The 15,601-nt window shown below is 38.0% G+C and overlaps 2 protein-coding genes across 2 annotated transcripts; both read left to right on the forward strand.

Moving 5' to 3' along the window:
• Positions 1-306: 306 nt before the first annotated feature.
• thy1 (Thy-1 cell surface antigen) lies at positions 307-1,062 on the forward strand. Its single transcript, XM_069666162.1, has 3 exons — positions 307-337; positions 528-851; positions 956-1,062. Exons 1-3 carry the CDS (start codon positions 307-309, stop codon positions 1,060-1,062), a joined length of 462 nt encoding a protein of 153 aa, XP_069522263.1.
• A 2,975-nt stretch (positions 1,063-4,037) lies between these two features.
• On the forward strand, positions 4,038-15,365 carry f11r.1 (F11 receptor, tandem duplicate 1). Its single transcript, XM_069671135.1, has 11 exons — positions 4,038-4,114; positions 4,219-4,336; positions 8,315-8,374; positions 10,746-10,862; positions 11,466-11,606; positions 11,726-11,928; positions 12,017-12,119; positions 12,484-12,591; positions 13,805-13,817; positions 13,978-14,038; positions 14,194-15,365. The coding sequence occupies exons 2-11, from the start codon at positions 4,285-4,287 to the stop codon at positions 14,227-14,229; spliced, it is 894 nt and encodes a 297-aa protein (XP_069527236.1). The 5' UTR covers positions 4,038-4,114; positions 4,219-4,284; the 3' UTR covers positions 14,230-15,365.
• The last annotated feature ends 236 nt before the right edge of the window (positions 15,366-15,601 follow it).

Here is a 15,601-nt window from a genome sequence, read left to right on the forward strand (position 1 = left end):
TTTGCAGTTCACGTCTTTGCAGCGTGAACAGCGAAGCTGCATAGTTTAGTACTATGGTACAGCGACTTTTCTACAGTAACCTCTGAGGGATCGAACTCAGCTGCAGAAGTGTGGTATTCATGTCTCTGACATCTGATCCTGTCCTTACCGCACAGTCAGCTGTATTTGATTCAAACTTCAATATTGTAAAGGCATGAATGACAGAATGAATGGGCTTGCTGTTTGGGACTGCTGTATTGTAATTTCCTGGAGTTTGTTTAATCTAAATTAATCTTTTTTCCTTCTTTTTGCAGGAAATTATAGAGAATGTTCCTCCTTACCACAGTTTTACTTTTTGGTAAGATCATGTGCCTAAGAAAATAATAAAAGATGACATTTTATCTATCATATACCATGTTTGCATGTTTTTTTCCTTTCACCATGAGTGAGTTTCTAACATTGCTGACCACTCATTAAGTTTATAAATCATTTTTTTAATAATTGGTGTTGTGATTATGTGATCATTATTTGTGTTATATTTCACATAGGCTTTGTGTCAGCCCAGAAAATAATTCAGTTAAGCTACTGCTCGCTAGATGAGCACAACCTCAGGATGGATTGCAAATATGCGCTTCCCGCTGAGTCACCAGAACCGTTCTGCAAGTATACCCATGGTGAGAGACTCTTTGACACCACCGACCCAGAGGAGGAGCAGCATGCCCCCTTCAAGAAGCGCGCCAAGGCTCGCATCTTTCCCGGCAACAACTGTCGCCTGCTGTTTAAAAGCCTGCCCAACGGCAAGTCCAACTTCACCTGCAACATCAAATATTCCGACTCAGTGACGGCAACCAAAACCTCAGTGGTTGACAAAAGTAAGCTGCTTCTGGTTAACCACAGCTGTGCACATCCTCTCATTTATAAAGCCAGGATTTGATTGACTCCTCCTTCTGACCCCGCATTATTGTTCTTATTGCAGAGCTCCTCCTCCCCTGCTCAGCGTGGAGTGTCCTGTTACAGAGCTGCAGTGGCCTACTGCTGACCTTGATGACACTTCCAATGCTGCTGGAAATTCACTGGCTGTGAACAAGGCGCCAAACTGCTGCATACGTTAACACTGCACCCATAATTACCTGGTGACTGCTGTCGGACGCTCCTGGAGTTGTGTGTATGCACAAAGTGCAAATGAGTTGAACAGAATGTACGTACAGTATTTATCTGGTTTCAGGCCTGCTTACTCTGCATATGTCTGCACACGTAATGCTGCATACACTTTATACTCTACAGTACTCTCACTTATAAACAGCTGTTGAAATGTACAGTAGAACTCTGTTGGATCCATGTTGGTTTCTAGCAGATCTGCCTAACAGGGTGATGAATTAGACGCATGAATGTGACTTACTGGTAGTCCTCAAAGTATATATTCTGTAATATTCAATATCTACATTCAATATTTCTCATGATTGTAGCTTTAACCTCCGGTCTTAATAACAAAATAGGAACGAGGCAAATGAGAAGGACATTAAAGAGGGATAAAAACTGCTTTTGCTAAACCATCTGGCGATTTAAAATTCCCCAGCTCGAAAGTGATGCAACGCTGCACACCGCAAAGTGACATTAATGCTGAGTTTCATCACTCTTCAAAGCAGCCAATCTATTTTGCCTGACTGAAATCTGTCCCCTGTGTCTCCTCTTGGCTGCCAAATGAGGAGGGCAGACAGAGGAGACCTTGTGCCACACAGGTCCACCAGTGGAAGATTGTGTTGTATCTGTCGATAAGGACTGGGAAGGGCGTCAAAGAAAGCGTTGGCAGGGTTTCAATTGATGCAAAGCAGAGACACAGAACTTTAAAACTGTTTCCGACTGACCAATAATGGATGCATGAGCAATAAAGTCTGTATTCTATCTTATTCTATTGTGAGGAGACGATGTATGAAGTCCCTCGACTAAACCAAAAGATTTTATTTTGCCTTTCACTCGTGCCTGAGACACATGATCCATGTTCAGCTGAGGCTTGTTGTCATAAACACACAGTTTGAATGTTATAAGTTCACTCAGATCCACAGTGATGGTTCTGTTTATAGATTTACACTGAATATGCTTTATATGGTGCACTGATTTCTCTGGTAATAATGTAAAGGATTTTTACTTCTGTATATAGTTCAGTAGGTGGTGTGTAGCCAAAGCACAATCATTTAATTGCACTGAAAAGCACTGCTGTACTATGTACTGTATAATGACAATAAACTGAACTGAAACTTAACAACATCAACGATAAAGAGTCACACTACTTTCATGTGTTCATGCATGAACTCTAACATAGTTACTGTATGTGCATCATCCTGAAGGTGCTGCTGATGTCCTGCAGAGGGCAGCAATGCATCAAACTGGATTGTGCAAGAAGGTGTGACAAGGAAGAAGGAAATGATTGCAGGGTTCACTCCCATGCAGAGACACTACATTTGAAAATATGCATGTTGAACAAAAACCTTACCGCCTGTAGATACACCATATTCCTAAAGGTATGATCAACTGTACTTTGGTTCTCTAATAAATCCTCACCTTCAATATGCTGCTTGAACATCATCCACACATCTGGGAAGGTTTTTACAACAATGAGGAACCAGATTTCTGAGATATACTCCAGCCACTAGAACAATTATAACCTTAGGCACTGATGTTCGCTTATAGGCCTCAAAAATGACCCATTAATCCCAAATGTGGCGAGCGGGTTTCCCTAAACAGTATTTTATTTTGGTTGAGCGTAACAACTGTAAACGTCTACAAACCATATTTTATGTTTTTCTATTGGGATTTTCTAAGTATGAAAAGTGCTAATAGCTAATAACGTGCTATTAAAAGAGAAAGTAAACATATTAACTACTGTCTGCATGTGGACTACTTTGTGGTGAAGTTAAGCGATAAACCACATGCGGCTAACTCGTGCAGCAGTTACATTTCATGCTGAGAAATATCTTGTTAATGTACAAACTGAGAACTGAGAGGAAACAGACAAACAGTTTGCTAAAACGAGGACCTCACAGATATTGAAAAGGGATGAGAGAGCAGCACCAGTGTGCAGCAGTGTTTGTCCGGTCGAGATGTACCAGACTGTAAACCTACTGTAACCAAGTTTAGGGTTCATTAATATAAAATGTTTCACTCCGCACGCATCCACAGTACCTGTTGTGTATATAATGACTGATTTAAATACATATAATGTGACTATAAAGCACTTTAACCCCACCTAGCTGCCCCATATTTCCAATTGGATACAAATATGATTACATAACCCAATGACGTCTATATTATTACATTCATACAACAATAATAACAGTCTGATAAAAGTTTCCAAGGTTTATATTGTAATTAATGTTAAATAGATTAATCATTAGGGGTGTAATGATAAATCCATATGGATTGAGATGTCGATTCAATATTGATACAAGTGAAACTATTCATCCATAAAAATCTTTAGGAGACACCGGCTGATATATAATTTCCCCCCTTTATTTTAAAAAGAAAGGATTGTTTTGAAGAGTAATAAAGGTGTCAAATGATATTTTTAATTTTCTTGGTAAGTTTTTGGCCCAAATGTGAAAGATTGTATTAAATTGGCCTAAAAATGGTCTTATATCGATGACAGGCAACTGAACTAAATTAAATTCACATCACATTGTGGCAGACTTTGTGTAATATTTAAACCATTGTCCAAATAATTATTATAAATATATATATAATTATAAAACCTGTGAATTAAGGCTTCCACAGTTTCACTTCTTACACGTGGTACAAACCAAATAATTCGTCACACCATTCCTCTGACTCATCATGGTTACATCTTTCAATGAAAACGGAACTGAAAGACAAAAAACACGAACATAAATATGTGAAATTATACATTTTCAGCTGAGAGTGGTCATTGACCCGCACCCAGCAGCTGTTCTCTGTCTGTTTAGCCCAGTTATTGTCTGGTTAATCAACTACTAGCCAACTCCACCTCCTGCTGTTTTCTCTGCATGTAAATGTGCTCTCTCGTTGTCAAACCAGTTTTTCCACTCTGTCGTCACTCCGGCACCTGTTAGGATCCTATTACCGGAAGTTAGCGAGCTTGTTGTCACCTGGGCGGACTCCTCAGGTGAGTTTATTGCAGCGAGAAACGACGATACAGCGAATTAAGAGTTGGAAAATATCAACGCCTGGTTGTTTTATTCGACGTAAACACATTTTGTCTCTTTTTAGTTTATTTTTTTGTCAAGTGAAGAAGAGAAGAAGTCGTGCAACAGGAGAAGGACCAAACTGGTCGACATGCTTGTCAGCGGGTTGGTTTCGGTGGCTTTGTTCCTTTTGGCAGCGACAGGTGAGTGATTTTTGTACTACGTTTTTTAGTTTGAGAACGATTAACGCTTAAAAGTCTTTTTTGTTGCATAATTTAACTCAACAAAACAAAACAAAAGCACATTTTTCTCTTTTAATACTAAATGAACAGCTGTGTTTATGCTAATTGTCCCCAAATAAACCTCAGGCCTGGTCCAGTAGCCTACATTTGATGGCCTATCCTGTTTATGTTGTGCTAATGTGAGTTCAAGAGGTTGGAGACAAGAAGATGATACTATTTTCTTTAAGTTGCAGGATATTTCTAATCTTTAAGTTTATGTCTTTTGAAAATTAAATAACATCAATTAAGCAGCAGGTTTAGGCTCTACTAGGCCCCAAGCAGCTCTAAAACCAGGAACCATAAAATGTGATGAGCCATTGTATTTTAATCACAAATGTAGAAGTAATACAACTTGTGAGGTCATTGCTGTAGCATTTTAGTTCCTGTCGTGACCTTTACTCATAAAAAACAACATTTGGCATCAACACAGTCATATTCAAGTAATGTTAAAACAGAAGGTTCAGTGAGACCACAGTTAGATCAATAATGAGTACAATAAAGGTCCTAAAAGATGTGCTGCAAAGTTTTCTTGTTTACACTTTATCCTTTTAAGAAAGCATCATTCAATGTGAGTGAACACACCCCTGGCTTTTGGCCTAAGTTCACTTGTCATTGTTGTAACTGTATCAATTTTTGTCTTAATTAAAAATAAATTATCCTATCCAAATTTGTCAAATACAAATGTTCACAAATCCAGCTGCCACTCTTCACCTGCTTGAGGTAGTGCAGCATATATTTTACAGATTTGACTTACTCTAATTTGTGTCCAGGAATTTCATGAACCTTAAATCACCTGTGTAATTGAAAACTTCTGTTTTATCAAAATGTTACTCACACACATTTTGCAATAGGTGATTAGCATAATGGGACTTTGTTTGTCGGCCCCAAGGCAGAGAAGTTCAACTAGTTCTTGTTTTGATAAAGCAATATTTCCTCCAGCTGTTTCCCAGGCTGGTTACTGCTTGTCTTCACTGTAAATATCCTCAGTGCACCTGCAGCTCAGTCTGCTGTATGGAGGAGACCTTGTAAAATGCAGAATTGTCTTCAAACCTGTTGCACTAACCAAAGACATTTACAAAGAGTTGAGTTTCCTGTGGCACTCTGATCTGTAGACATTCCCAGTTCTTTACATTGAAGGACACGTGTTATTACCCAAACCCTAAAACTCGCAAAGTATGCAAACAAAGGAGTCATGCAGAGCTCTGGTTTCATTTTACACCAGAGGCTTATCTCACCAAACCAAAACTGTGACGGTGCTGCCTTATCTCAGCTGAGACGGACCGTGAGAACGGCTGCAGGGTGCTAAGAAATGCCATTGACGATCTACAATGAAAATGTGTAAACTTGAATTAAGGCTGAAAGTATTATTTAGGCACACACATCATTTTAAATCCTGCTTTTGGTATGTTTTCATCGTTTTGAAACTGTAGCACATGGTTAATGATTAACTTGCCCCTGCTGCTTATCTCTGTAGTTGAGGTTTCTCTAAATTACACATGCCTACCAGACAACAAGTTAGTGGTTAAATCAGAACACACCCAACACTTACAGTAATGGCAGTGGTGTAATGTTACATGCAAAAGTTGCATACCTGTGTGACAGACAGGTATCTGTCTTTGTGCATGAATGGTATAGCCACATGTGTTTGTTGTAGGAGGACTTATCTGACTGAAGAGTCTCAGTTTCAGCTTCACTGTTGACGGTTTCACCGGAAGTTTTCTGGCTCAGCAGTCAGGAATGAGACAATATTTTGTTTACGATCACACCCTGAAGGCTTGTGAGCATGCTCAGAGGGTTTGACAAGCTGTGTGCCCTTCAGTATAAAGGCCTTTAAACAGGATCTTTAACATCATGTCATCATTGAGCTTTAAAGTGACCTTTGGTGATACAGTTATAGGTTTTGTGCGATTAGAATGTGTCATTAAATCTTGTCTGTAGAGCTACAGTTTAAAGTAGTTTTTATATTATCACTCATCTGCCACTTATTTTTAAAATTATTAAAAGATCGCTAGAGTCTATAAAATGTTAGAAAAGGATTTAAAAAGCTGTGTAATTTCTCATTGACAAGATTTACTGATTCAAATTACTAGTATTAGTCCAAAGTAGAATTTAAAAGCGAAATTTTCAATAATTTCTTATTTAAATCTTCATTTAACCACCATAGAAGAAGAAGAAATGTAGTTGATTTCAAATTCAGGAGATGGAACAAGAACATACCTACATTTTTAGCTAAAAGCTCCTACGAGGTTAGTGTTGATTATGGCGACCCCTGTGGACAAAGTGGTACATCTTATCTCTTTGCTGATTTTGTCATGAATTTGGAATATTTGAATTGTCATTAATATATAAAAATCCAAAAGTTCAAGTGACTATCAGACCTTAAAAATAAATGTTTCCATTATTTTTAGTGGCACCTGGTTCTAATGCGGTACTACCGCCAGACGGTGTCTGTGGCGTATCGGAAAGCTGTTTGCTAGCCGCCATTAAATAACAAAAGAAGAAGAAGAAAGCTTTCGTGGCAGGTGCCGGTAAAATGTGTGTGGCGCTGTGAGATTCGGAACCAGACAAAAATGCAGAGATTTCTGCAGCTGTCAAAGTGTTCTGTGTGGAACTCGTCAAAATAAGGTCAAGTACAAACTTTGAAAGGTGAAACTGGCATATCATAAGTCTACAACAACTGTGCACAGTATGAGTGATTCTCACCGAAGTGTTTTAAAGGAGTTTTTGTGGTAAACACTTTGACAAGAACAAAATAATCAGTCTCTCTTTCTCCTTATGTCAGCATGTGTTTTCGCACAGTGGGGTGGGGGGTGCTCGTTCTTCCAAAAATAGTCGAATAGTTGTCAGTGAATATCCAATAGTATTTTTGCTTAAATATGCCCATCCCAAATATAGAGCCGTCAGTGTTCAATTCAGTCCGTTTCATAACCAGCTAAAAACTCCTCACAGGAGCTTTAAAAATGATTGAATGATTATTGAAACTGTTGCTGATGAATCCTGTCCAATGACATTTCGTTTCAGCCTTGTTTGTTAAGCAAACTCCTGAAAATATTCAGGTATGAAGTTGCTGCTGTGGATTTTGACCTAAATCTGTCTTTCATGCAGTTGGAGAATGTACAGGCCAGAACAAGCAGGACCCTGCAGTCTCAAAAGTTTAGGGGTTGATGCTAAACTCCATCCAAGCTGAATCAGCCTCGATTAAACCATCCTTCACGTCTCCTGCAGCTCCTTATATTCATCCTTATAAATGTTACAACATCAAGTGCTTTTATCTCTCCTCTTACCCAGCCGTAACCTCACATGAGGGAGATCAAAAATATATTCATATTTCAAGCCTTTCAGATGCACTTGAAGCTAATTTCCTGATGTCTGACAGCAGCTCTCCCAGTTGAGGAATACTTATACATCTTTAATCTTATAACATGTCTTAAATTATGAAATGCCAGTAACTACAGCATGAGTCTACTTGATCTGCGGTGGATGTGTACTGCTGCTGCTGCAGATGAGACGACTGCAGCCCTTGACTTAATAATCAGTCCATTCAGACTGAAAAGCAGAAGCTGCACTGAAGGTGCTACGTCTTCATGTTTCACTTCCTTTTATGGTCTAACATAAATGTTGAGAGGTATATTGCATTTAAAGCAAACTCATACAATGACTGAATGTGTCATACAACCAATCTTTTAAATATGTGGAACACGTGATCCTGCGCTTATTATCCCTGTTTAAACTCTACATTGTGTATGTAAGTTTTCCCCTCTCTTGTCTCTCTCTTTTATTTATGTAGTTTAATATAATATCCGGCCACTAATGGAAAGCACAGGGGATGTTTAAATGTTACAGCATGTTCTGTTAAACTTCGAAGTCTAATTGCTTGTTTTATTTTATCTCTGTGTTTAGGTGTGAGTGGCTTTTCAGTCACAAGCAACAACAAAGATGTGAAGGTGAAAGAGAATATGGGTGAGTCTCAACAATATTAAATGATTTAAATAGAGAAGCTTTGAAAAAAATCAGTGAGGAGTTTGCTTTATAGTTGAACAAGCTATTAAGTATAGCATAGTATAAGGTCAGTGTGTTCACCATATTCACACAGCAGCCATTTTCTGATGTAACTGTGGGAAGCTCAAATGCTGTTATAATGTTGCATTACAGGATTAAATTCCATCACCAGATTTTTTTCCCTAAGAATTTTCCTGAATTCTTAGCAACTGAAAAGTGAATGGATAAAGAAAATATGGGCCGTATGTCCAGTTAAACAATATATAAGCTAACCAATTAGCTAAAGTTAAGCTAACATAAGCATTCAGCCATATCCTAGCTAGGTTTACCAATTGATAGTGTTGCACAATATGATTTGAAAGTTGAAATATCTAGCTAACGCTAATTTTAGCAAGCTAATTATAGTGTGAGCTAGGGCTGGGCGATATGGCCAAAACTTTATATCCCACCTTAGGATGTTTCGTATACCCATAATGATATATATCATGATCAGGTTGTCCCGGTGCACGTTAACGCTGTGGCTACATAAACAGACGGAGCGGACTGTTTAAAGGCTACAGTAAGTAGGAGACGGAACGATTTCATTTCAAAAAGTTACTCTCACGGCCTGATCAGGCTAATTAAACATACAATATTGAACAGTGTCAGAAATGGTAGGTACAGCTTATAAGTAACGCAACTGCAGCGATTACTACTTATTCATGCAGGTGTCAGAGTTGCTGAACCAAGCGTGTAAAGGAAGCCTCTTTATACCCATATGCTTATTTTGGTCTATTTTTATAAGTTTATAATAGATCCACAATTGACTTAACACATATTCAGTAATAAGAACCCTTACATAACTAAATTGTACGTTGACAAATACCGAAATAAGAAATTATCTAAGGGCCAGTGAATTTGGAAAGTTACTGGCCCGGAGTGCCAGTGGAAAATTGTGCTCATTGTCAACCCCTGATGATATACCATGTTGTCTGGCAAATAATTAGTCTATATGAAATAACTACATGGTAAAGCCCATTTTTGGATAATCCTGTGTGAGTTAAATACTCAACAAATAAAATGTACTTAGTGTCCGTTTTCGCTTGGGCTGAGCCTTAGTCCTTTCCTGCATGTTAATGTCCATGTTAATAAACAGCGCCTCCCTCTATGGTTCGAATCCAGGTTCGCTCCCACGTGCAAGGATTAAAACGTCACGTTAGAGACGATATAGAAAAACACATACACCTAGTGTGAGCAGTAATATTAGCATAAATAGTTTGAATGCTAATTCTAGCTGTTGTGGTACATAATGAGTTATCAGATATGTTATTTTACCTGGACACAGGCCCAATGTCCTACTGGATTTTCACATCAGTTGTCTTTTCAGTAGCTGATCAATCAGAAGCGGTGAAATAACGACAATCTGTTGGATTCCTTACGTTTATACGAATTTCAAACCGGGTGTGCAGCTGTACAAAATTCTAACAGCATTTGAGCTGTTCAGTGTGACATTAGATGAATATGTAAATGTGGCAAACACCTTTTTAATTATATTTATTTGTGTTTCTATTCCTTCACTCACTCTTAAACATAAAGTTGAGATCGTTGACTTTGTCCTGTTCACCAATAGGACACTTTTTGTGCAGTAATCCTGCCCATATTCTGTTATTCACTGCGTTATAGGGAGTGATGCTCACAGGGGGAATGGACTTGCTAGATATGTGCTACAAAAAACAAATATAAATAAGGCTGTATGTTTTATTCAAAATCAATAAAATCTCCCCTTCACCTTGCTGCTGCTTCTTCGTACAGTTGCATAATTTAGGAGGAGCACAACAAGCTACATCCTTCTGTGGCATACGCATAGGCTCCATTGATTCTTCATAACTTCCTATCATACATTTTAATCCAGTTTATTTAAATATAGAAAGCACAAGGCAACATATTTACAACTTTTGTTAACCTGTTAAACAAAAATAGACAATGCACCTGCACTAAGCATATATTATATTAGAAGTCCTGCATCCTGTCTCCTGGTTATTATGTTTGAATGAAAAAACAGAATAAACTCTCTATTTTCCCGTTGTACATGTTCTGTTATTAGTATCAGAATCAGTTTTTATTGGCCAAGAATGTGGGCACATACAGGTAGAATACTTTCTGCTATGCTGAAGCTAATTGGGATCTAAATAAACAAACTTGAGTAAAGAATGCCTGTAATTTTGAAATATAGAAGAGAGTTTGTAGAGGCTAGATTTAACTTAAAGATCATGTAGTAATGTGTAAGTGGATAATTATTTAAATATCTGCATAGTTAACATAAAAACATTTATTGTGAATTCTGTTATTTCAGGGACCGACCTCACATGCTCGTTTTCCGGCGACTTTGGTTCAGACGCCAGAGTAGAGTGGAAGTTTAAGGACTTAAAGGGCTCACAGGTGTATGTGATTTTCGATGGGAAACCAACAGGTAAGATTAACAATCTTTTATGTGTCTTTTTGTAGAATGTTGAGTGATGTTTTTTTCTGATTGTTTGTTGGTTGATCTATCAGTCACACATATATAACTACTTAATGAAATTAGGTGGAAAGTAATTAAGAACTTATCAGTGTGTGTAATATAGCAGAAACAGCAGCGTCACCTTTTATAAGCAGTTTACATATATATTTTTTAAAGCTAGATAGCTTTAAGATAGAAAGATGTACTCTATTGATCCCAAAATATTCTATATCTTCAAGATATAAAAGAAAAAGGTTTTCCTCCTTCATTTGCCTACACATCACTATCTATCCATGTAAACATTCCCCATAAATACATAGAGTGAAACGGGTATTTAGTGTAACATGAAATCACAAAAAGTGATTCTTTATTAAATCATGTGCATTGTGTAATTGCAGATTAGGATGGCATTCATGCATCAAAACATTTAATGCCAGGGAGAAGTTTTGTCTTTTGTATGTTTAATGATCCAGATTGAAAGTCTGTAAACTTTCTGTGTTATACAAGAACACATTCAGAAGATGGAAGAATGTGCTTCCATTGATTTTGTGTAATGTTGCAACTCTTCCACAGGACCATACGCCAGCCGTGTGACGATGTTCGGCAGTACTCTGAGATTTGCCAGTGCGAACCGGCGTGATAATGGATTGTACGACTGTGAGGTGTCTGGAAACAGCCAGTTTGGGGAAGTCAGAGTGAAGCTGACTGTTCTTGGTGAGGATCCTTTTGTAAATCTGTATCTAATTCTCTGATGTAGCTTTGTTTATGTGCTGTAATGGTGTTTGTGCATACGTATATCCATGCAGCTGAAAACTGAATGTTATGTCTTGCAGTGCCCCCCTCTGCACCCCTGTGTAGGGTCCCCTCCTCAGTGACGACGGGCAAGGCAGCCCGCTTGTCCTGCCATGACAGTGACGGCTCGCCTCCGCCCAAATACAATTGGTACAAAGATGGCGTCCTGCTGCCCCCTGAGCCTCACAGGAACTCTGGCTTCAAAAACGCCACCTACAAGCTCAATACAGACAACGGCAACCTGGTTAGCTAGGAGCTATTACTTCTTCTACATCTTTACTTTGACACTTCTTGTTTTTGAAATTTTTAGTGAACCCTGTCTGTCTCTTCAGGAGTTCAGCAAAACCCTCAAGACAGACTCCGGTCAGTACATCTGCGAGGCTGTCAACGATGCTGGTCCTCCTCAGCGCTGCAAAGGAGGCAAGATGGAAGTCCGTAAGTGCTCTCCTCTTTAATTTCAAAAACATGCTGCAGTCTGAGCTGATGGTTCTACAGTGACAGAAAATGAAACAAAATAAATGAGAGTGAGGTTGTGTATTGAAGAAACAGTGAACGTTAAACCAGTTTCAGCCGTTGGAGTGTGCTGCACGCCAACTTTTCAAGGACTGTAAACTGGTTTGGCTGCATCAGAGGCAATTATCTTCTCACCGTTAGATACAAACTTCCTGGTAATTTTGGTAATACATAACCTTTATTGTTTCAATGAATCGTGTAAATTAACTGGTTAACCACACATGCGTTTTGACAGTACTTGAGCTAATGAACCTAATGAACTTTAAATTGTGATGTTTTCTTCAAGGTGACCTGAACACTGGGGGAATTGTCGCTGGGGTAATAGTGGCTCTGCTGTTAGTGGCTCTTCTGGCATTTGGCATTTGGTATGCCAACAAGAAAGGATACCTGCCAAGTGAGTTTTCAACATTATATAAAAGTCTGAGAATTGACATTCATGTAATTTTTTTTTTGTCTTTGGACATGAAATTAATTCTAGTTAGAATGAAAAAGCATCATTTAAAAGCTCATTCAAAAAAACAACATATGGTTAAAATGACATTTAAGGGCCTGTGTCCACTAAGCGCTGGCAGCGCCTATTTTCTATACAAAATGCAGTTCAAAGTTTTCAGCGCAAAAAACGTGCTCTGCGTCAGCTGTTTCTTGTCGCTGCGCTCTCAGTAGAAAATAGTTCCATCTTTTGGGACACCGACCAATCAAAATAAAAAAAAGGTCTAGAGCTGCTGTTAATACCAGGACACGATTCCTTTCCATTGTTTTTATGTTTCTACGTACAATTTCCTTGAATAAAAGCAAATCATAAGCATACAGAGCAATTTAAAAACTTATCAGTCACTACCGAGGGAAGCAGAAGTGCTGCCAGACAACTTTCTTAACCTTGCAACAGTAAGTGCCGGTGAAAAAACACCATTAGTGGACACAGGCCCTAACTCGCTGTCACTACTTTGGCCTACAAGCTGCAACTGTCAAAATATGAGCCCAATCACAAGCCTTAAAATTACACCATCAACAACTGATTAAAAAAACGCTACATAACAGCGTCAAAGCCGTGCATCTCAAGATCCTAAAACTGAAACTGAAAATAAACAAATACTGGATGGTCAATTAAAAATGAGTTATATTTAAGTTCAAACAGGGGACGTTAACAAAAACCATTCCAGTATCACAGCCATAAATAATTTCAACAATCTGCATCTTAAATTCAAACAATTCAAAATTAATGAGCAGAAATATAAAAACACTTGAATCAGTTCATAAAGAAATGTTATATTTTATTATCTGTGGGAGTTTTTGTGTTTCTTATTTGTCCAACATTCAAGATTTAAAGGCTTTTCAGGCAACATGTTTAGTAATTTGCAGCTCTTACCAAAGTCCCTTTAAACTCTATGGGCCTTTTTAATGCTAACATAATCACACAGCCTTAAGCTCAGCATTCAGGTGCAAATCTTGACCTTAATAAGTGAATGAATGAGAGAGACTGTCCCAAATACAGAATAATCTGACACAGTAGCGTTCAGCTGCAACAAAAAAGCCGACTGTTGCGTATCATTTGCATTTCTGTAAGTATTATCCCTCTGATGATGTTTCCTTTCTTCTTCCCTTCACAGAGAAGACCGAAAGGTAAGAGGATTTTCTTTTTATGCTCTGTAATGGATTTGAGCAGATAATCCAAAGATTTTACAATACTTCGTCAGTGAAATTTCTCCTTTAGATTACATTCCTAAACTCCTCTGATCTCTCTGTGACGAGCTCAACATGTTTTCTTTAATTCTCCCTGCAGCAAACCAAAGCCCAGCGTGGTCTACCAGCCCACATCCCTGTACGGTGGAGATGATGAAGATGTGAGTATGAGCCTACATGTAATTTCAAGCGTTGGTGTTTGCATGTAATACAGCATTTTATCACACTCGGGTATGTTTATATAGCTGAGGACAGTTTATATGTTTAACAGACAGAAAAATGTTCCAGTTGTGATGATTGATGTGTTCGTTTTCAGGGGGAATTCAAACAGAAGTCGTCATTCGTGGTATAGTTTGCAACAAACAGCCTCGACACCTCGGTTTAAGACGACTCAGCGTGGGATTTCCCTCAAGTTTTTAGTGAAGTGTTTTTTTTTTATTTGCTCCTAAGTTGCAGTTTTTTATAGATCAGTGTGATTGTTTGAGATGACATGAACTGTATACTTTAGTGTCTATTTCCTAAGGTTAAAGGAAACAATGTAATACAATCAGGAACTGAGGAAATGAGACCTCTTTTACATATTGACGAAGGATCAGCTGTGGCTTCTAGTGACCTATTATTAGCCTCTCACATTTTTGCATCAATGTTGATTGTGTGTGTTTCTGTGTGCTTCCCTTTTTCTGTTCCCTCTAACATTAAACTAGTTTTTATAATTGTTCTAAAATAAGGCATCTCAGTGTAAACATGTCAAATCAAATGGTATACAGACCCCAGTATCCCTAACAGGAAGAATCCAGGATTATACATACATAACGCGGTGCCTTGATGAAACTTATTTTTTATAACTTGAACTGATCCATCACCTTAGTGTCTCTAGTAAAGCTCTCTTTAGTGTGTGTGTTTCTAAGCTGAAAGGTTGATGGAGCTATAATACCACAGCAGGATCATAGCTGACTGTGTTTTAAAGATGTTCTAACTTTTTACATTTTTTTTAACTAACAGCATAAGTGTAGAAATGTACAATACTCTTTCTAAAAAGGTGTTGAAATGTTCTCTTCCTTGTAAATAAAACTGTTTTTGATTTTAAAATAAGAGCAATCTAAATATCAGTTAACATCTTTGAGCCTCCTGGTGATAACTATAAATTCTTCTAACACATTTTTAAAGTATTACCAGCATGTGTTTTAGGCTTCATCTGTAGCTTCATCTTGATCATTTATTACCAATACTTTTCTGACATGTGAAGCGGAGTCCTGCAGTTTACCTCTCAACACAAAAATGACATTTTGTTTTATTGGTTATGACATCCACAGATTCTCAGGTCCTGTGTTTGAAATGGTTTAATAAGGCCGGAGTTTATATTATGTATCAGGTACAATATTTAAATTGGTGAAAATTCAAAGTTTCTTTATTGTTTGACCTTTCTTTGTAGAAATCTTGAATCCGCGGATGCTTGTAACTTTGCTTAATATACTGGTTAATAAAATGTTGTTGTTAAATTGAGTCTACTGTCATGTCTCAACAAGATAACGCACAGCCCTATTTAAATACTGTCGCTACTTCTGTTTTTCTGTTTATCAGGGTGTGTAAGTTGATTTTGATGACAAGGCCCGTGGTTCAGAATTAGGCCTATAGGTGACGACCGACAGCTTAGTGCTAAGTGACAAATAATGAGAAGAAAAGGAAATACTAACACAAAGTATATTCTTCACCACTGCACCTTG

This window comes from Semicossyphus pulcher, unplaced genomic scaffold, assembly GCF_022749685.1.
Source record: "Semicossyphus pulcher isolate SPU_LCO1_2020_fin unplaced genomic scaffold, fSemPul1.0.p SCAF_10, whole genome shotgun sequence".
NCBI classification, from domain to species: domain Eukaryota; kingdom Metazoa; phylum Chordata; class Actinopteri; order Labriformes; family Labridae; genus Semicossyphus; species Semicossyphus pulcher.